The sequence below is a fragment of the Mercenaria mercenaria genome, chromosome 2 (assembly GCF_021730395.1).
Source record: "Mercenaria mercenaria strain notata chromosome 2, MADL_Memer_1, whole genome shotgun sequence".
NCBI classification, from domain to species: Eukaryota; Metazoa; Mollusca; class Bivalvia; order Venerida; family Veneridae; genus Mercenaria; species Mercenaria mercenaria.
Window position 1 is genome coordinate 37,537,278 of NC_069362.1, and position 23,435 is coordinate 37,560,712.

At 36.5% G+C, this 23,435-nt stretch overlaps 1 protein-coding gene across 1 annotated transcript in view; it reads left to right on the top strand.

Annotated features, from left to right (window-relative positions):
• The window catches only part of LOC123563744 (D-beta-hydroxybutyrate dehydrogenase, mitochondrial-like), a 52,796-nt gene extending 34,447 nt beyond the window's left edge, over positions 1–18,349 (top strand). The window contains exon 7 of the mRNA XM_045356721.2: positions 11,757–18,349. Coding sequence (XP_045212656.2) covers positions 11,757–11,855 — 99 coding nt within the window. The 3' untranslated portion in view covers positions 11,856–18,349. The remainder of the gene's footprint in view (positions 1–11,756) is intronic.
• Positions 18,350–23,435: the final 5,086 nt, after the last annotated feature.

Genomic DNA, 23,435 nt, shown 5'->3' on the forward strand with positions numbered 1-23,435 from the left:
TTTCAAAAATTTTCCAACCCTTTTGAAACCTTTGGTTTTTTTACTAAAATTTAAAATTTCAAGTCGAACCCCTTTTACAAAACAATTTTTTAACAAAATTTTAAGGACTGAAATTACTGTAAAAAGAGGGGGCTAGTCACCCTTTAATTTCCTGGAGGGATTTCAGTGTAATGCTTTTCCCAGTGGGCCACTTTTTTAATGGCTGTGTGTAATTTTTACAATTTTTCTTTTTGTTAAATAATTCAAAATGATAACATTAAATAAGAATACTCCTCCAGCAACTATGATAGTGATAGGGCCTGTACATGTTTTGCACCTCCGCCCCAGCCATTGGCAGAAATACTGACCTACATCCTTCAGTATTTAATGAATGATGATTATATTTCAAAGTTTACATAACCTTTTCAATATTTTTTATTAATCATGTAACGATATCTTGGCAGAAAATATATTCGCCTGAAAATGCTAAGATCCTACACAGACTTGCCATGTGAGGGCCATAGAAATTTTTCCCAATACTTTTTTTCAGTGTTGTTATAGCCTTTGACCCTTTGGGAGGATCATGGACTTTTTAATATCATTTAAAATTTAAATTTTTAAAGGGGAGGGGTGGGGGAGGGGGCGTGCGTTGCACTTTCCATACCCGTGAACAACTCATTCAAACTGAGTGTTTTTTTTTGCATTCTGTGCTTCCAGAGAACATTTAAATTTTCAGGTTTTTCTATTATGACGGGAATTTTTTAAAGTGCCATGTGGGGGCCATAAAAAGTCTCCCAGGGCCTCTGTAGCCAAATGGTTAAGGTCTCTGACTTAAAATCACTTGCCCCTCACCAATGTGAGTTTGAGCTAAACTTAAGAGTTAGTTCTTGGGGGGAAGCTACACACGGCTTACGGAAGGTTGATAGTTCTCCCTGATGCCCGGGTCAGATGAAATAATCCCCCGGGTCGAGGGGGACTTCCTTAAAACCTTTTAAAAGCTGAAAAGTTGCCAAGACCTTATTTATGTCAGTGGACTTTTCCAAAACCAAACCAAAGAAACAAAAAGTCTCCCAGTACTGGATTCAGTGTTTTATTACATGAGTTCTTTCAATATCCATGAAATGAATTCTGCATAATTGGTACATTTACATAAAGATATGATCACTTTCCCATTACCCCTTTAAAAACAACTGAATAAAAGAAAGTGCTTTTTTTTTGGGGGTTTGCATTCTGTGTGGAAAAAAAAACTTTTACAGATTTTTTGACGTCCCGGGGTGGTACCTATAAGAAAAAGTGTTGGGTTCAGATTATCCAAAATATTCACCAATTTAAGCCTCATAGGTGGGTTTTTTTTGCCCAAAAAAATAAAAAATCAAATCCTTGCCATAAAAGGTTTAGTCTTCTGAAAGCATGGTTTCATCTAGAAACATACTTGAAACTGTAGTATGCAAGACGTACACCCATAGTAGACAGTAGAAAATACTTTCAAAACTATATGTGCAGACAAAAAGAGGTTTTTTTTAAACATTTTTTTATAAAAAAACTTACAATTCAAAATGAATTTTACAATTTGAAACCCCCTTTTATGACGTGCCGTAACTATTTCTTTTATAAATAATTGTTCCCCTTTTTTATACCAACTTTTTTGTAGAAGTTGACAAAATTTTTAAAACCCGTTATTGGAATATCAGATTTCTTCGCGTCCATCTAAAAAGAAATATACTCCAAAATTAAAATTTTCTTGCTTTTTAATAATTTGTAAAAATCAATTTTTTGTTAACATTATCTGTTGTTATAAACTTACTTTTTAAACTTCAAACCCGAAAATGTTTATTATTTTTAAATTTTGGCACAGGGACAGTGTTTTTTTTTTTTGAAAAATTCTCTTCTATTTTTAAATCAAAAAAAATGTAAAAAATTTAATTTAAGATTTTTTGTGTTATTCTGCTTTCCACAAAACATTTCCAAAGTCAAGTATTATAAATGTGTTTAATTTTTTCTGAAAATTCAATTTTAAATCTGGGGGTTATTGACCTATTTTAAAATGATTTCAAAGTTTCAACTCCTGGATTCCGAAAGTTTACATTGAAATTGTCAGAATACCATGTTTTGGGGTGGATAGAAACTACTGAAGGGAGAAGGAGGGGTTTGTTGTTAAATCTGTTTTTAAGATTGACAATACTAAAAGAAGGCCACTTTTCCATATATTTTTTTGGAAGTCAAGTGGAAGGTACAACAACTCCAGGACTAAAGTCAGACATGGATATACTCGTCTGTAGAAATGACATGAATGTGATACAGGATTGGAATGAGTGGGAGCCAGGCATTGGGAATTTTCTAATGATCAAAGATGAAAACACATCACCCGGCTACTGTCTTCTCCAGATTCTGAACAGTGGTGAACCTTCTCCTTGCACCTGTAATTACCAAGGGACAATGCAAGGTTTTTTTGCAGATGGAAGAGGAAGAACACTTAAGAAAAACAGTCACTTCTTGCATGTCACATTTGGAGAGGGTTATGTTGTAAATGGTCCAGCACGTACATATCCAGGATATAATACGTTCTCAGCTTTAGATAATGTTACAGCCTATCAGTGTAAATCATGGCCTATAGAAGCTCAACCCTGGTTATCACAGCAAGGCATAGGGGGTGGCCCACAGATGAAAAAAGAGAACTGTGAGACTACGGGTGTTTTGTTGTACCATGGGCATAATTTGGAGTAATCAGCAACTTAAATGGAAAATATTCCCAAAGAGCCGAAAGATGTCTTATTTTTTAGTTTAAAATCACACAAAAAAGATGTTACTCTTAATGAAGATGCTTTTTAAAACATTAATCTCCACAGTGTAAAGATGCCTTTTCTATACATTGTAAAACTGTTTTGTTTCATTGTATACACCTTCACTTTTAAAATCAAGGGCGGGAGCAAAATTTTGCTTGCGTTTAAAAATTTTGCTTGGTCATTGCAGAACTGTGTTAAAAAAATTAATTGTCCCCATTTCAAATCCCTGAAAACAACTTGATGGCGGGAAAAATTTCTTACCATCCAAAACAGTTTCTGCAATCCTGGAACCCCAACTGTGAATTTGGGCATTAAGGGAATTCCATTGATGACCTTGGATGAGACTTCAGGAAAAGCCATGTTCCCAGACCACCGGGTTTTTTATTATCGCTCCCACTATGTGTTTTCTGAGCTTTAGGGCTTTAATTATGAGATATTCTTTAATAAGGGTGAATTTAAATTTTCCCAAAAAAATCAACTTTTAAAAAGAAAAACCTTTTCTGTTTTCAACACAAAAACCTTTTTGGGTAAAATTTATAGCGCAGAGAATCTAATATACCGCAGAAATCAATTGCGACTTTTAGTCCGCAGTTTTGCTCCCCCCCTTGGGTCTTGAGGCATCTACAAACATTGTGCTGGCAATTCCTTCCCCCCATAGCCATTGGTTTTTCAGCGGGATTAACTCCGATGTGTCACCAGCGGGCTGAAACTTCCCTCTGCTTATACTGGCAGGAAAAAGGGAAAAGGGACGGGTATTTCTTAGTAATTTTGAAGAAATTATGACTTAATTCGTTGCCCTGGGGGGCTCTATTTTTTACAATTCTGAAAAACCAGGATTTTTAAGTAAATGTACTACAGGCAATAAAAAAAGAACTAAAAAGAACTGCACTTTTTTGTTTTTGGGTTTCAGCTTTGAAACCCAACTTCCCCCACAAAAATTTCAATATAAAATGTTTAAATCTAACAAAAGACTTCTGGGGGAGGGATGAAGATAGGCGGGATCACTGTGCTGTGGGGGTTTCCCCTTCCTTACCTTACTTCTTACAGTAAAGACTTACAGACCCCTTCAGAGAGGAGCAGATCACAGGGGGCCCTTTTACACCTTCCACTACTATCGATCAATCAAAACCTAAACCCCGAAAAACACGCTGAATTTACTGGACAATGTTTGGAGCAGGAGAACAATTGACCGCCCTTTTGCGCTATAAAAGTCCGCAATATACGCCAAGAAACAATGCGCAAAACATTCATTTTTAAAACTGCTGAGTACAATTTTTTCCGGGAGAAGGGTACCAAAACATAAGAAAACATAACAGATATATTGAATAAAAGAAAGTTTGCAACAACAGAAAGAAAACTGGGAAATTTTAAAGCTTTTTGATTAACTACCTTTCAGTTTTGCAAATACATTTAATACAAATATTTTTACTGTTACATTATTCAACAGTATTTTAACCCTTCTTTAAAGGGGACATTTGTATTCCTAAGGTCTTTTAAAACAGAAAGTTTTTGTTTATTTAATAATTTTTGGAAAAATAAAATGAACAATGCTTTAAAATTTAATATTTCCCTCGGTAAAAAAATACTGTTGTAGCGTGATTAAAGTAAAAAAGCTTTTTTTTGTCACACAAAAAAAATTGTAAAAGATTTATCTGAATTTTACTCTAAAAAGTAAAATTAATGGTATCAATCTGTAATTGTCTTTTTGTTGATTTCTTTTTTTCCCCAAATCTTTTAAAAAATGAGTTTTCGTCATAAAATACCAAGCCAATTTTGACCAGATTTCCAAAAAGTTTTTTGGAGTCCTTTTTTCCGATATTTTTGAATCAAATGACTGTGCAAAAGTTGATTGCATGGCCTGAGAAACTCATAGAAATCAATTGGGGCTATTTAGAAAAAGAAGAAATTTCCCAGGATGACCGCTATAAAAATTCCTTTAATCTTTTTGGTTACAGTCCACTGGCACAAATTTTGGCAATGGCGACCTTTCCGCTTTTTTGCTCCCTGGCCAAAGGCTCGTGGGACTTTTTTACTGTTCAAAGGCTGTTGTCAGTCGTGCGTCAGCCGTTGGCAACATTTTCTATAAAAACTTCTTGAAAACTACAGGGCGAATTACACCAAATTTTTCAGGAAAGATCCTTGGGGGTCCCCTTTTAAAATTTTTCAAAGAATTGAATTCCATGCAGAACTCTGGGTTCCAGGCCCCCAAAAGGAAAAAATTTAAAAATCTTCTTTTCCAAACTCAAAAGGGTTAGTCTTATATTTGCATGTACATCATTTGAAGATTGTTCAAAATGTGCCCCAGGGTTGAAAAGAGGCCCCGCCCCAGGGGGTCACAAGTTTCACATAGACTGATACAGAAAATAACTTTTAAAATCTTGTCTGAAACCACAAAGCTAGGGATTTATATTGTATGTAGCAATGCTTTTTGGTCCCCTCCAACTTTCAAATTTTAACCCTTGGGAGAAAAGAGCCCCCGCCCAGGGCGTTCTCAATTTTTTCATAGACTTATATAGAAAAAAAAATTTTTAAAAAATTCTTGCTGATACCAAAAAAACCGGGTTTTGATATTTGGTATGTTGCATTGCCTTGAGGTCCTGTACCAAAATTGATGAAATTATGCCCCTGGATTCTCGAGTTTTACATAGACTTAGAAGATAGGAAAAACTTGAAAAATCTTTTTGCCTACGCAAGGGATAGGCTTTTGTATTTGATATCCCCCCGTATCAAAATTTCAACTTTTTTCCTCTTGGGTGAAAAAGGGGCCCTGCCCGGAGGCGGTGAAGTTTTCCCAAATTTATACTTTAAAATAAAACATGGCCTTACTTTTCCCGTAGTATATTTAAACAGAAAAAATCTTTGGTATTTCTGCCTGATTCTTTACAGATTTCCTTAAAATTTTTGGGGGCTTTTACATTTTTGACGTCCTATCAACATTTTTTTTACAAAAATAGCCCTCCAGAGATACTGCACTGTTTTTTAGCTCATGGAGATATTTTGGGTCACACTATGTCCGCGTTTTGATTCCAGTTGTCTGCCGTCTTTTAAAAATTGTTTTTAACAACATCCCAAAACCACTGAATGGAAGGGCTAAAAAAATGGCGCAAGAGGGGGGTGGTCACTTTTTACAAACAATTTTTAAATAACACTCCTCCAGAACACTTTCTCAGTAGCAAAGCGTTGGCATGGATCACGATTCGTGGTTTTTCCTCAGGCAGGGGGTATGTTTTTTGTGACATTTTAATAACATTGTTCGAAAACATTATCCCCCCTCTGATTCATGGGGAAAGTTGGCGACTTGCAGAGAAAAGGGTTTTTACTGGGACAAAAACCAGATCACTGGTTTTGGTAAACTGCCCGCCCTTACATGACTGAAATACGTTTAAAAACGGTGTTAAACTCAAAACAAAAAACAAACCTTCAAAAACCCCTGAAAAAAAATTTTTGAAAACTTCCCAATACTAGGTTTGACTCCAACCATAATTTTTCCAAAAATTGCCCCAAGGTCAAAAGGCCATGCCCCTGTCGGCTATAACTTACATTAAAAAACTTTTTAAAATCTTTTCGAATCAATAATACTGGAGCCTTGTATTTTGGGGTGTGATACAGAGATTACTGCTCCATTTTTTCAAATATTTCCCAATTTCAAAAAGTGTTTTATGAATTTATGAGGCTAACATAGAAAAAACCTAGCTCTTACTGTACCATTACTTTTTCAAACACACTGAGCCCCTTTTACACAGAGAGCCTTTAGGATGAGTGACCCTCTTGTTATATTTGGTGACTTTCCTTTTTAAAATAGAGGTCTTTTATCGAGACATTAATTCATTTTACTGTCAAATCTCTGAATAGTGGAGCGTGCTGTGTTACAGACAGCTCTTGTTGACATTTTTTAGAAAGATTTAAAATGAAAAAACTAGTCTGAAAAAATCGTTTGGTAAAAAAAGGAGAAAAAGGTAAATTTCGGGCTGGAATTTCAATACTACCACCTCCAAGCAGGGGAAACTTGATTGTCACCCTGGAATCGGTCTGTTTAGCACGGACCTTTGCCGCGCATCACCCTTAAGTGTTTCAGGGAGCCGACTGCAATCATTAAACATTTTTACTGGGCCCAATCTTCTACTGGATGAAAGCTTTTTTACTGAGACAGTCTTCTTTAATTTAGACCTTAGCCAAAGATTGTTTTTTTCAAAAAGGGTTTTGTTTAAGATGGGAAAGAGAAACAAAAGGTCATTGCATTAATCAATTTTTTTAGACATCACACGGAAACCGTATTAAAAATTTTTATGATATTATTTTTTAAAAAATGCTTGATACTTTGGTAGTCCGCTAAAAAAGTTTTAGCAAGCCTTTAACCCGACTGTACAAAAAAAAAACTGGCAAACAAAATGATAAAGAAAACCAGAGTGGGGCCCGGGCCCCAAAAAATTTTTCCAAAATGAAATTTTGTTTACATAGAAAGAAAAAATAATTACAAAAAATATTTCTTTTTGAAGGCAACGTCAGTGAAATGAAATAGCGCAGATTACGGTTACTATGAGTAGGACGGGGCCCAACCCAAATGACCTTTTGGTAACCAAACCCAAGGGAAAATTTGATTCAACATCACAAACCTACACATTTTGGTCCATGGCAGATACTCTAAAATACTGAGGATGTTTTCAGCGACTGTGTACGGATAAACACTTTTAAAAACCCTTTATTTTATAAAAAAAAACAACAAATCAAAAATATGATCTAAGAGGAAACATATCCAAACTAAAATGCTTGAATACGGTACCGAATTACTGCGTTTGGGTTTCAGACTAGTCATGTAAACGGTGCAAAAAAAACCCCAAATAAAAAACCATAGGGGGCCATCGTCTAGTCGGGAATGGGAGACGGTTTTTTAAACATAAATTTTTTTCTTGGCGGCCACAAAGGGCAAATTAAAGTTGGGTTTTTTTTAAATTTTATTGTGGGTGAATTTAAGCTCACCTTCGTAGGACAGGGGAGCTTTTGTGATCGCCCTTCGTCCGTCGTCCGTCCACAATTTTTTGTCTCACAATATGGTTTTATTTATGATTTTATTTTTAACCAAAATTGCCCAACTTTATCCACCGAAAAACTTTGGGTTTCCTTTCTTGAAAATGGCCAAACCCATTATCGTTCCAAGTTATGGCTCCGAAAGGGGCCAAAATTTGCATTTGACCTTGTCTCACAAAAGCAGCTTTTTTATGATTGATTTTTCCAAAAAATTCACACAAATTGTATCACCACAAAATCTTTGGGTTTCCCTTTTTTGAACTGGCCAATTCCTTTATGGGGTTTCCCGAGTTATTGCCCTGATAGGGGGCCCGAATTTTCTATTTTGCCTTGTCTGCACAAAACACTTCATTTATATTTAATTGAATCAACTTCACGAAACTTGTGTCACCATAAGATCTTGGTTCCTTTTTGAACTGGGCCCAAACCCCAAATGGTTCCCAGTTTTTGGCCCCTGAAAGGGCCAAAATTACTATTTTTACCTGTCTGCACAATGCACTTTATTTAGATTTGATTTTAACCAAAATTGCACCAACTTTTATCACCCAAAAAACTTTGGGTTCCTCGAATGGGGGCCGATCCATTTAATGGATTTCCCAAATTATGGCACCTAAGGGGCCCAAAAATTTGCTATTTTTGACCTTGTCGCACAAAAAACACTTCATTTATGATTTGAAATTTAAACAAAATTTCACAAAAAATTTTGTCACCCTAAAATCTCGGTTCCTTTCTTGAACCGGGGCCGATCCCTTAATGGGTTTTCAGGTTTTGGCCCCCCAAAGGGCCAAAAATTTGCTATTTTGACCTCGACTGCGCAACAGCATCAATTTTTGATATATTTTAACCAACTTTTCACACCTTGATCACCACAAGATCTTTGGTTCCTTTCTTTAAAATGGTCAATTTTCCCAATGGGTTCCAGAGTTAGGCCCCGAAGGGCCAGAATTACGTTTTACCTTGCTGCACAAAAAAGCTTCATTTATGTTTGAATTTAATCAACTTGCCAAAAACTTGTGTCACCATAAACTTTGGTTTCCCTTTTTTGAACTGGCAATCCCATAATGGGTTCCAGAGTTATGGGCCCCCGAAAGGGGGGCCAAAATTTGCTATTTTGACTTTGTCTTCACAATAGCACTTCATTTATGTTTTTTTTTACCAAAATTCACACAACTTTATCACCATAAATCTTGATTTTTTTTTTATCCCCCCAAGAGAATATTATTTTTCGCCTTGGGGGTTCCCCTCTGTCTTTCGTCTGTTGGTTACAATTTCCCTTTCCCCTCTGTAACCTTGAACCCCTTGAAGGGTTTAAAGAAAACCCGACACAAATGTTCACCTCACGAAACGATTGCAAGCGCATGTTTCGGGTGGCCACTTTAGCAAGGAACACTTAGGGGTCAAAGGTCGTATTACTTTTTTTTTGTGTGTATATTGCTCTGCATTTGCGTTGCATTGCATCCTTGTTTTATTTGGCGATCCTTCTTTTTTTTTCACTTTCAAAAATTTTTTTTTTTTAAACTTTTTCCCCTTTTTTGTTACTTAAAAAAAGCTTATTTAGTAAACTTTTTTTTTTTATTGGCCCTAGGGAAAAACCGAGACCACTTTCCTGTGGGACAACATGGATGGTACCTCCAAATTTTTAAAGGGTATTTTTTACATATCTGTACCTTTTGGAAAAAATTTTAACTAGTTTTTTCATGATTCTTTTTTATTGACTTGATTTTATTTTCGACCTTTTTGTCCCTTAAAATGCAATGATGACAAGTGGGTATAGGGCCTTAGGAAAAACTTTTTTTCTATAAATACTTTTTTTTATAATTTTTTTTGCCCCCATCACAGATGTGGGCTATTTTAAAACCTCTGCGTCCCGGTCCATCGTCCTTCGTCCGCCCCCCCCTTCCCGTCCTTAAAATTTCCGTTATCGCATCTCCTCAGAAACTACCAGGGGGATTTTGACCAAACTTTGTCAGAATGATGTATTGGTACCCTAGTTGTGTCCCCCTGAAAATCAGACTGGTTCAACAATTGTTTAGTAAGTTATGGCCCTTTGTTTATTTCTATAATTTACATAGATTTATATAGGGAAAAACTTCGAAAATGTTCTTGTCTAAAACCACAGAGCCTAGGGCTTTGATATTTGGTATGAAGCATCATCTAGTGGTCCTCTACCAAGATGATTCAAATTATTTCCCTGGGGTCTAATATGGCCCCGCCCCGGGGGTCACATAGTTTATATAGACTTATATAGGGAAAAAATTTGAAAAACCTCCTGTTCAAAACCACAAGGCCTAGGGCTTTGATATTTTGTATGTGACATCATCTAGTGGTCTTCTACTAAGACTGTTCAAATTATCCCCCTAGGGTCAAATATGGCCCTACCCCGGGGGTCACATGGTTTACATAGATTTATATAGGGAAAAACTTTGAAAATCTTCTTGTCCAAACCACAAAGCCTAGGGCTTTGGCATTTGTAATGTAGCATCATCTAGTGGTTCTCTACCAAGTTTGTTCAAATTATCCCCCTAGGGTCAAATATGGCCCCGCCCTGGGGGTCACATTGTTCATATAGACTTATATAGGGAAAAGTTTTAAAATCTTCTTGTCAGTAACCTACAACATTCAAATTTGGACCGCATGTATGGTTTTGAGTGGCAAGATGAACCTTGACATGAGTTGACCTTGATTTTGACCTAGTGACATACTTTCACATTTCTGTAGCTACAGGCTTCAAATTTGGACCACATGCATAGTTTTGTACACTGAAAAAAACTTTGACCTTGACATTGACCTAGTGACCTACTTTCACATTTTTGAAGGTACAGGCTTCAAATTTGGACCACATGCATAGTTTCGTGTTCCGAAATGAAATTTGACTTTGATTTGGCTTAGTGACCTACTTTCACATTTCTCAAGCTACAGCCTTCAAATTTGGACCACATGCATAGTTTTGTGTACCGAAACAAACTTTGACCTTATTATTGACCTAGTGACCTACTTTCACATTTCTGTAGCTACAGGCTTCAAATTTAGACCACATGCATAGGATTGTGTACCGAAACAAACTTTGACCTTGACATTGACCTAGTGACCTACTTTCACATTTCTGAAGGTACAGGTTTTAAATTTGGACCACATGCATAGATTAGTGTTCTGAAGTGTAATTTGACCTTGATTTTGACCTAGTGACCTGCTTTCACATTTCTCAAGCTACAGCCTTCAAATTTGGACCACTTGCATAGTTTTGTGTGCTGAAATAAACTTTGACCTTAAGATTGACCTAGAGACCTACTTTCAAATTTCTCAAACTACAGTCTTCAAACTTGATGCACATGCATAGTTTTGTGTACAAAGAGTTTTGTCCTTGAAATTGACCTAGTGACCTACTTTCACATTTCTCAAGCTACAGCTTTCGAATTTGGACCACATGCACAGTGTTTTGTACGGAAATGAAATTTGACCTTGAGCTAGTCAATAAGTCTTGAAATTTGGAACACCCAAAAATGGCACATTGGTGGGCGCTAAGATCACTCTGTGATCTCTTGTTTTATTATTGGCCATAGGGGAAAACGGAGACCACTTTTCTGTGGTACAACATGGATGGTACATCCAATTTTTAGGTGTATTTTAACATCTACACCTTTTAAGATTTTTTTTTCTTTTTTGTTAAATTTCTTCACTTTGTTGTTCCTGTCCTTTGGACTTAGATAATTTTTTCTGAGGACCTTCTTGTCCTCAAGTGCAATGATAACAGGTGAGCGATATAGGGCCACCATGGCCCTCTTGTTAGCTTACCTGTCACATAGTGACAGGGTGAGCTTTTGTGACCGTCAGTCGTCCATCCACAATCTCTTGTCTGCAGGATAGTGGTTTCATGTTGATTAATATATAATATATAGAGCGAACAGTGTGCAATATCACAGTACTTATTATACATAATTATAGTTAACACAGCTTTTGTTTTTGTTCCAGTGGTTGATAAGAATTCGTTCCTTCATCCCAGACAGTTGGTTAGATTTTCTTCTTGATTTCAAATACAACAGAAATCTTCCACCGGTAGCAGCGAAATAATGATGTGAGATTCTCCATACATACCCATGACATTGATAAAGACATTCAGAATTGCCATGTTCTACTTCCAGTACAAATATTTTCATAGTAATGAATTGATTGTAGAACTGCACATAATGTTCTTGCTTGCCTTTGAGTCTATTTCATACTTATAGTTTAATAATTTTTATAATAATTGAGCCGTGCCATGAGAAAACCAACATAGTGGCTTTGCGACCAGCATGGATCCAGACCAGCCTGCACATCCACGCAGTCTGGTCAGGATCCATGCTGTTCGCTTTTAAAGCCTATTGGTATTAGAGATACTGTTAGCGAACAGCATGGATCCTGACCAGACTGCGCGGATGCGCAGGCTGGTCTGGATCCATGCTGGTCGCAAACCCACTATGTTGGTTTTCTCATGGCACAGCTCATATTTTGGTGAAGTATGATTTTGCAGTATTAATCTTTTGTTAGAATCAAAAAAAAAATTTTTTTCACTATTAGCTGACGACAACTGGTGCTTTTTTAGCTCACCTGTCACATAGTGACAAGGTGAGCTTTTGTGATCACGCAGCGTCCGTCGTCCGTCGTCCGTCCGTCCGTCCGTGCGTTCGTGCGTGCGTAAACTTTTGCTTGTGACCACTCTAGAGGTCACATTTTTCACGGGATCTTTATGAAAATTGGTCAGAATGTTCACCTTGATGATATCTAGGTCAAGTTTGAAACTGGGTCACGTGCGGTCAAAAACTAGGTCAGTAGGTCTAAAAATAGAAAAACCTTGTGACCTCTCTAGAGGCCATATATTTCAAAAGATCTTCATGAAAATTGGTCAGAATGTTTACCTTGATGATATCTAGGTCAAGTTCGAAACTGGGTCACGTGCCTTCAAAAACTAGGTCAGTAGGTCTAAAAATAGAAAAACCTTGTGACCTCTCTAGAGGCCATATATTTCACAAGATCTTCATGAAAATTGGTCAGAACGTTCAACTTGATGATATCTAGGTCAAGTTCGAAACTGGGTCACGTGCGATCAAAAATTAGGTCAGTAGGTCTAAAAATAGAAAAACCTTGTGACCTCTCTGGAGGCCATATATTACATGAGATCTTCATGAAAATTGGTCAGAATGTTCACCTTGATGATATCTAGGTCAAGTTCGAAAGTGGGTCACGTGCCTTCAAAAACTAGGTCAGTAGGTCAAATAATAGAAAAACCTTGTGACCTCTCTAAAGGCCATATTTTTCATGGGATCTGTATGAAAGTTGGTCTGATTGTTCATCTTGATGATATCCAGGTCAAGTTCGAAACAGGGTCATGTGCGGTCAAAAACTAGGTCAGTAGGTCTAAAAATAGAAAAACCTTGTGACCTCTCTAGAGGCCATACTTGTGAATGGATCTCCATAAAATTTGGTCAGAATGTTCATCTTGATGATATCTAGGTCAAGTTCGAAAGTGGGTCACGTGCCATAAAAAACTAGGTCAGTAGGTCAAATAATAAAAAAAACCTTATGACCTCTCTAGGCCATACTTTTCTGGGATCTGTATGAAAGTTGGTCTGAATGTTCATCTTGATGATATCTAGGTCAAGTTTGAAACTGGGTCAGCTGCGTTCAAAAACTAGGTCAGTAGGTTTAAAATTAGAAAAATCTTTTGACCTCTCTAGAGGCCATATTTTTCAATGGATCTTCATGAAAATTGATCTGAATGTTCACCTTGATGATATCTAGGTCAGTTTCGAAACTGGGTCACGTGCTGTCAAAAACTAGGCCAGTAGGCATAAAAATAGAAAAACCTTGTGACCTCTCTAGAGGCCATATTTTACATGAGATCTTCATGAAAATTAGTGAGAATGTTTACCTTGATGATATCTAGGTCAAGTTCAAAACAGGGTCACGTACCTTCGAAAACTAGGTCAATAGGTCAAATAATAGAAAAACCTTGTGACCTCTCTAGAGACCATCTTCATGAAAATTGGTCAGAATTTTTTATCTTGATAATATCTAGGTCAAGTTCAAAACTGGGTCACATGAGCTCAAAAACTAGGTCACTATGTCAAATAATAGAAAAAACGACGTCATACTCAAAACCGGGTCATGTGGGAAGAGGTGAGCGATTCAGGACCATCATGGTCCTCTTGTTTATCAGTTGTATTTGATTTTAGCTTTGATGTTATTCTTCCAATTGATTCTAGTCACATGATTTTTTTCAGTACAGCTTTTGCCAAAAATGATGTAATATGTTTGTGTGTTCGATTTTAACCAGTATATTTATTGGAATTGCAAGTTTTTAATAATTTAGTTGTATTTTTGGTCTATTTGTTACCAGCCAAGTATATTATCTGTCTCGAGTCAGTGCAAGAGTTCAAAAAACAGTTAACTGTTTTATGAATGCCACATACTTCAGACAAATTATCTGTGATATAGTGCTAACAACTTTTTGTGTAAACGCGACTAGTATTGTTAGTTAAATACAGTTATACTGACATTATTAACAAAAAAAAATAAGATGATGTACATGTAAAAATATGTGAAAGAAATAACGTCTGTTGCTTCTCCATTTCAGTAATCATTTTTGTTTGTGATAGGTATTGATGAGATATTTGTTCTGTTTAAATACGGGATGAGAACAAATACTGAAATCAATATTTGAATATTCAGTCTGCCATATGCGAATATATTCAAATATTCGGCTTGTTTAATGGAAGCTTTAAATGCTTATTGAGTGATTGGCATGTACACAGTATATTCTGTGTTTAAAATGTGAATTATCATAATAAATATAGACTATTGAATAAAATGACAAGGGCTGTTTTTTGTCGAGCCCGCTTGCGATGAGCTAGATATAGTCTTCACTTTTGGCAGGTCAGTGTATGTGCGTGCGTCCGTCGGTGCATCTGTCCAATTTTGTCAGTACCAAAACTCTGACATGCATGGACCAATCTTGTTTATATTTGGCATGTATGTTTATCTCAGTGAGAAGGAGTGTTGTTGCAAAGTCCTATGTCAAAGGTCAAGGTCACAGTTGAAGGTCAAATTGAAGTTTATCTGGAGCATTTTTTCTTCATGCATGGTGGGATTTTGATGTGACTTGGCATGAATGTTAACCATTATGAGACGGAGTGTCATGGACAAGAACCAGGTCCCTAGGTATAAGGTCAAGCTCACAGAGGTGAAAGGTTCTGGCAGGCTCGACATTCTGCACATTGGCATGCAGAATGTATTTATAGTTTCAGTCAAGAAATGGGAAATCAAATAAATAAACATTGATATTTTTTTTTACATGCATAAATTTAAGTGTAAACTTTTATTCAGTTGTAGCTTATACAGCTACAAAATGGTCACAATCATAAACATATGGTAACTACATATAGATCTACATGTATATAGTATCCGTTAATTTATCAAAGTATCAAATCAATAGGTGTGGATGCAATTCAGTTTCTGATACATTAATCTGCTTATGCAATGTTACATAAAAGTGGCACCAGTTAAAATGAACAAAAGATAAAAAGGCATCACATTTACACCTGTTGCACACTGTTATCCATATTGATGGCCCCTGCCAATTACGCATTGCAATTTTCTTGTTAACTGGACAGTTCTTGACATGTGCTAAAACACAACAGAATAAACAGTTTTATTGTTGAGCCTGCTTTAATGTTTAACTCAATGTGACTGACTCAATCTCAAAGGTCAAGGTCACAGGGGTCAAAGGGTGGGCTTGACATGTTGCCTGTGAGAATCTAGTTCTGCATTATAAGCATGCTTAGAAGATCAAAATCAACGATACCTATTTTTTTTTAAAAAAAAACTATACATTTATTTATGAATAGTTGAATTTGATTTTCATTTTCAAATATTTGTCCTATTTTCGAATATTCGTTCCCATCCTAAGTTTAAATGAAATACTTTGCATTTTGTTTTAGGACTAGTATGTGCTTTATTACTTTCGTGTGTAAATTTAGTCAGATTTATTTTATATTTTATTTACACGTGTATGAGGGTCATTCACAAAATATCTAGACTGATATCACAACTTCAAATTTAGCCAACCAAGATGGTCTTTGATTTGTATTGTTATGAAGAATAATGTATCAGCTACAAATGTGCCAGATATACTGGGCTTCACTGAAAAGTTACCTCTTATATATACCTCATTTTTTATACATTATTAACGTCGCCTTTTTATGGCCTGTGCGCGGTATATCACTCACAGACCCTGTCTGATTATGTCATGTCTCAACGTTTTTCTCTTAGTCTGTCCACTAACTTTCAAGTGAGATGAATGATTTGCGATAAAAGTTGCATACATGTCAACTTTGCTTGGAAAAGTCATTTTGCACATGCAGGCTGTGACTCAAATGGAGTTAATTAAATTTGTCAAATCTTTACACCAGTGTCTACTCAGTTGGGTCAAAAACATCGTCGAGTTGTGCTTTTAACACAGTTCTGTGCGATTTTCAAAATGTAAGGGTCAATAGAGTGGTAACTTTTCAGTGATGCTGAGTATATGAAGTTGTTATCATACATTATATTTGTTATGTTGTCAGTTGTTAAAGGAAGGGACATAGATCTAGGTGCTGCGGGGGCATTTGTCACCATTAGTGACAGCTCTTTTTGCATTATGCCTTATCATTATAAAAATTTTGACAGTTGATGATGAGCAATCTTTTGAAAGTTATCAAAACACTGGAGGGCCTTTAGTGTGTTATTAAAATTATTAAATAACCTCTAATTTTGATGACATTGTTCTATCTTGAGAAGTAAACCTGTTTGTGGATATGTTACTAATTAAAACAGTACTTAACTGCACATTAAAAGGGAACAAAGTTATAGAGCCAGTCTAGGTATTTATTGAACACCCCTCATAAACACCTCTAGTATACATGTAATTGGTTTGCTTTTGTATTTAATATTGTTTTATATTGTTCTGTGATACTATTGTCAATTTTACAAGTACAGTGGAACACTGCTTGCTGTCAAGTAACAAGGCTGTCTCAAGCTGTCTCACGTAATCTGAAGCTGTCGTCCTTACATGTGCTATGTTTAGATCACACGAAAGCCTGGATTACATGCACATTTTGTTCATATCCTTGTGGCTGTCTCAAGCAATTCATGAAGTCTGCAGCAGTCTACCTCATATTGTCCAAGTTTGAATTGCTTGTAACCCGGTTATTTGCACATTTTGTTCATCCTCTTATGACTGTCAGAGTGATCAGTTTTACTGTACTTGAAGGAACTGCATCATCGGAGTTTTAGTATATTGGTCAAAATCAACAGTATTGTGTCTAGAATAAGACACTGTATATATGGCAATGTTTATAGAACTTCAGTTGCAAATTGAATGGAATTACTGAAAAATTTAGAGTATTATGTTTAGCATCTTATTGGATGGTGCCGTCCCTACATACTTATGACTATGACATGTGGCATATTTTTTAAGCTTACTTGAGCAATGCTTGGGGCGAGCTGTTGTGATCACGCTGTGTCCATCCTTCGTTAACAGTTGTGTTTAAGACATCCCCTACAAAACCACTGAATGGATTTTGATGAAACTTGGCATGGATGTTCCTCTACCAAAGTTGTTCAAATGGTTCCGCTTGGTTGCAGAGTTAAAAATAGAAAAAACTTCAAACAGCATCTCCTAAACCAATGGTCTGATTTTGAAGTAATTTCATACAAATTGTCCCAACGTCACCTACCAAGATTGTTCAAATTATAGCCTACCGATTTGTCAAAAAACATGGCCACTTTTCCTTTAATGTTTACAGTGAAAACTTTAAAAATCTTCTTGTTAGAAACTGCTGGCCAAATTATAGAATAATTTTACTCAAATGGTCATTGTGTGACTCTCTACCAAGGTTGTTCAAATTATAACGATCAAAAAACATGGTCACTTTTCCTTTTGTTTATAGTGGAAATTAAAAAAATCTTGTGTGAAACTGCTTGCCAGATTTTAAAATAATTTTACACAAATGGTTCTTGTATGACCTTCTACAAATATTGTTCAAATTTTTCTAATTCGTCAACAAATATGGCCACCAGAGGGCGTGGTCACTATTCATTAACAATTTCTTTAAACGATATCTCCTCCCACACCACAGAATGGATTTTGATGAAACTTTACACAAATGATCTCTTGGTAGCCCTCTTTCAAAGTTGTTCAAATGGTTCCGGTTCATTGAACATGATTTTATGGGCCTTGATATTTGGCATGTGATATCAGATTTGTAATTTCTACCGTAATTATTCAAATTATTGCCCTAGGTTAAAAATATGTGAGAAATGTGTATAAAATAAGCTAACATGGAAGAAACCTAACTCAGTACTAATACAAACACACTTGAAGTCTTGTACACACGTGAGCGTTTTAGGGTCAATGACCCTCTTTAAATTTAAATCCTGGATGTAGTTCAGTTATTGTCTTATTCTTGGTTGTTGTATCTGTGATTAGGTTTAAGGTGATTTGCATGGCTTGCCAAACAAAGAATCATTATTAAAATATGAGAAAATCACTTTTCATTTGTTCTTACTCGACACCTCACAATTTCTGATTATTCCAAATGATGTATAATAGGACCTTTCCCTCTGTTGAAAGTCTAACAGTAGCCCTGCTTCTAATAGTGGCCTTGCTACCTTGTCTTAGTGGTAACATAGTTGTATTCCAGTTTCCCCTAAAGATTAAGTTAAATATTTCCAACATTGATGTTTTTGGTTCGCATTTTAATCCCATATTGTGGTGAAAGGATAGTACAATACAGCCTAACATTGGTGAAGCAACCAGTCAAGGGAAATGGCTAGAATGGCTGTTTAATACAGGTTACCTTTTTAACGCAGGTATGGACTTTTCCAGGTTTTTTATACACTCGAAGGGACGTGTTATGTTGTTCCCCCTGTGTCCGTCTGTCCATCCGTAAGCAATTTCGTGTCCGCTCTGTAACTCGAACCCCTTGAAGGATTTCACAGAAACTTGACATAGATGTTCACCACACTGAGACAACGTGCAGAGCGCATGTTTTGGATGTCTCGCTTCAAGGGCAAGGTCACACTTAGAGGTCAAAGGTCATATCAGTTTGTTTTGAGTCCGCTCTGTAACTCTTGAACTGCTTGAAGGATTTCAAAGAAACTTGGCACAAATGTTCACTACACAGACAACATGCAGAGCGTGTGTTTCAGACGACTTGCTTCAAGGTCAATGTCACACTTAGGGGTCAAAGGTTATATATGACTTAGCTTTGTGTATATTGCTCTGCATTGCAGTCAACTTTTTGGCAGATCCCATTTTTGTTCACTTACAATAAAAAGAATTTGAATTACTTCCCTTTTATGTTACTATAAATAGCCTATTTTGAAACTTTTTTATTGGCTGTAGGGAAAAACCCAGACCACTTTTCTGTGGTACATTCAATTTTTAGGTGTATTTTGACATACCTTTACCTGGTAAGGATTTTTTTATGGACTTAAGAATTTCTTTTGAAATTTCTTCCCTTTGTTGTTCCTGTCCTTTGGGCTTTAACAGTCAAGTTCTTTAAATTTTGCTCCCATCCTCTGATGTAACCCTTCGGGCGTATATTGCCCCACTTGGCGGTGCTCTTGTTTTAAATTGCAGATAATGGCCCAATATCAATCAACTAAGGAACGGTGTGAAATGACCCTCAACAGGAGTCATACTAAGCATTAGTTGAACCAACCCACTGATACAAAGGTGCCAAGATAATGCAAGCAGTTTGAAGAATAAAATTGGTCTTCGGGAATTGAGCTGGCCTTATATGATGGCACAGGTTGCGACTTTATACTAACTTATGCCCAAAATTTGTTTAATATTTGATTTAGAAAAGCTGAGCACCAGTAAACATCATCCGGTCTACAGGGTCAAGGCCTGGAGTACCGTCTCAACAAGCCACGATTTTGTCTTAGACAATTATACCATCCTTTCACTCAACTGCAACAAGAGGACCATGATGGTCCTGAATCGCTCACCTCTTCCCACATGACTCAGTTTTGAGTATGAAGTCGTTTTTTCTATTATTTGACATAGTGACCTAGTTTTTGAGCTCATGTGACCCAGTTTTGAACTTGACCTAGATATTATCAAGATAAAAATTCTGACCAATTTTCAAGAAGATCCATTGAAAAATATGGTCTCTAGAGAGGTCACAAGGTTTTTCTATTATTTGACCTATTGACCTAGTTTTCGAAGGTACGTGACCCTGTTTTGAATTTTATCTAGATATCATCAAGGTGAACATTCTCACTAATTTTCATGAAGATCTCATGAAAAATATGGCCTCTAGAGAGGTCACAAGGTTTTTCTATTTTTATATCTACTGGCCTAGTTTTTGACCGCATGTGACCCAGTTTCGAAACTGACCTAGATATCATCAAGATGAACATTCAGATCAATTTTCATGAAGATCCATTGAAAAATATGGCCTCTAGAGAGGTCAAAAGATTTTTCTAATTTTAGACCTACTGACCTAGTTTTTGACCGCAGTTGACCCAGTTTCAAACTTGACCTAGATATCATCAAGCTGAACATTCAGACCAACTTTCATACAGATCCCATGAAAAGTATGGCCTCTAGAGAGGTCACAAGGTTTTATTTATTATTTGACCTACTGACCTAGTTTTTTAAGGCATGTGACCCAGTTTCAAACTTGACCTAGGTATCATCAAGGTGAACATTCTGGCCAATTTTTATGGAGATCCATTCACATGTATGGCCTCTAGAGAGGTCACAAGGTTTTTCTATTTTTAGACCTGCTGACCTAGTTTTTGACCGCACATGACCCTGTTTCAAACTTGACCTAGATATCATCAAGATGAACATTCAGACCAACTTTCATACAGATCCCATGAAAAATATGGCCTCTAGAGAGGTCACAAGGTTTTTCTATTATTTGACCTACTGACCTAGTTTTTGACAGCACTTGACCCACTTTCAAAACTGACCTAGATATCATCAAGATGAACATTCAGACCAACTTTCATACAGATCCCATGAAAAATATGGCCTCTAGAGAGGTCACAAGGTTTTTCTATTATTTGACCTACTGACCTAGTTTTTGAGGGCACGTGACCCACTTTCGAACTTGACCTAGATATCATCAAGATGAAAGTTCTGACCAATTTTCATGAAGATCTCATGAAATATATGGCCTCTAGAGAGGTCACAAGGTTTTTCTATTTTTAGACCTACTGACCTAGTTTTTGACCGCACGTGACCCAGTTTCGAACTTGACCTAGATATCATCAAGATGAACATTCAGACCAACTTTCATACAGATCCCATGAAAAATGTGGCCTTTAGAGAGGTCACAAGGTTTTTCTATTATTTGACCTACTGACCTAGTTTTTGATGGCACGTGACCCAGTTTCGAACTTGACCTAGATATCATCAAGTTGAATGTTCTGACCAATTTTCATGAAGATCTTGTGAAATATATGGCCTCTAGAGAGGTCACAAGGTTTTTCTATTTTTAGACCTACTGACCTAGTTTTTGACAGCACGTGACCCAGTTTCGAACTTGACCTAGATATCATCAAGGTGAACATTCTGACCAATTTTCATGAAGATCTTGTGAAAAATATGGCCTCTAGAGAGGTCACAAGGTTTTTCTATTTTTAGACCTACTGACATAGTTTTTGAAGGCACGTGACCCAGTTTCGAACTTGACCTAGATATCATCAAGATGAACATTCTGACCAACTTTCATAAAGATCACATGAAAAATGTGACCTCTAGAGTGGTCACAAGCAAAAGTTTACGGACGGACGGACGACGGACACCGCGCGATCACAAAAGCTCACCTTGTCACTTTGTGACAGGTGAGCTAAAAATAATCCTGTATGCTTCTACCTCGATCTTTGGAGCTACTTTAATAAAGGCAAACTTGCACAGTATTTTGTAGTGCATATCTTGGTTGTCTTTTTGCAACCTTAGGAAAATTTGAACTGTAGATAATCTTTATCATGAATACCGACTTGCCATCTGTAATCAACTTGTAGTTAACCACAACTTTAGGTATGCTGCTTCTGTTGAAGTCACAGAGAACATTTGTCAAGACTAGTCTCCAGCAGTTTCTTGGAAGATGTATCATCTTTTGCCTAGTTGTCCAGATACAGAAATTATGTCTACCCTGTATCTTTTAACCCCCTTTCATTGAACTGTGTTTGCCATATTAAACACAACTTAAATATATGTTGGTACAAGGTCAATTTATTTATTTGGGTTTTACGGCGCACCAACACAGTATAGGTTATATGGCGCCAAACACGACTACAAATTTTGGTTCCACATCTCATTTACATCGAAATAAAAACACTCGGTATGGAATCAAAATTTGCATACCTGCTGGAATCACAGAGTTCAAGGATCTACTGTGATATCATTGGTCAGATAGGATCTCTTTGAAAGGTTTACAAATGTTTGTCACAAAGCAACAAAGTTATTGCTTCAGTCGAGACTCGTTTGAAACGGAAGGTCATTTGACTGTCAAATTTACTGTATTATGTAACCCCTTTTAAGGATTTTGACACGATAATGTGCAAAACATGTTGGTTTTAAAGGTCATACAGCAAGATCGGGTTAGTTTTTATACAGACAATACGAAATACATAGGGAGCTTACCTAAACTCCCTTGCCATTTTGTTAAGTTTTAATGCACTGGTTGATGGAATATTGCTTCAAACTTGTTCCTCATCACCATCAACAAACGTGTTGTCCAGTTTTAAAGTATAGGTGCCTGATAAAGGTAACTTTGATCTTTAACCAACAAACAAGAAAGCCAATACAGTATACTCCCATCACAAAATTAACTACCACATCTTGTTAATTTACTTACTGGGCAGCCAATTTTCACAACTCGCACGTACTAATCCAAACTTGCTGGCTATCACACTTGAGCCTAGATTTTATAGATACACATTCTGTACAAGACTTGCAAGAAAAGTACAAGATGTCATCAAATTCACAGTTCAAGGCTAGGGAAGGTCTTGCTGGCTATCAAGTTTGGCCAGTGAGAACCACTAACATTGTCGGAAATTTGATGAGACGCTAAAAATGGTAGAGTTCGCAACATATCCACTTTAAAAGGCAATAAGTTCAAGGACCGTTAGAACATTATCCAGTATTAAGGCTTCATTAAAGTGGGACATATTTTCACTCATCTTTTACCCAAGCACAGCAATTTCTTTACTAACATTTTCACCTAGTGGTGGCCAGCTGAACTATTCCTGGGCTCTTTTAAAGTATCACATACATGCAGTTATTCAAAGCTATTCTCCATTAAAACAAGAACATACCATTCTACTGGGGATCAACCTGAAATTTCTAGTTTTTTTACCTCTTAAATGCAAAGCAAAAGGGGCAGCAGCATATTTATACCATAATTATGCAATGATTCTAAAGGCACTGTATCACTCACCTGACCTATTGACCTAAAGATCATATCATCAAGATTAACACCAAGTTTCATCAAGATATGGTCATAAATGTGGCCTCTTGAGCTAACTAGCTTTTCCTTTGATTTGACCTAGTGACCTAATTTTTGACCCCACGACCTAGATTCAAACTGGACATGAAGATTTAACATTCTGACC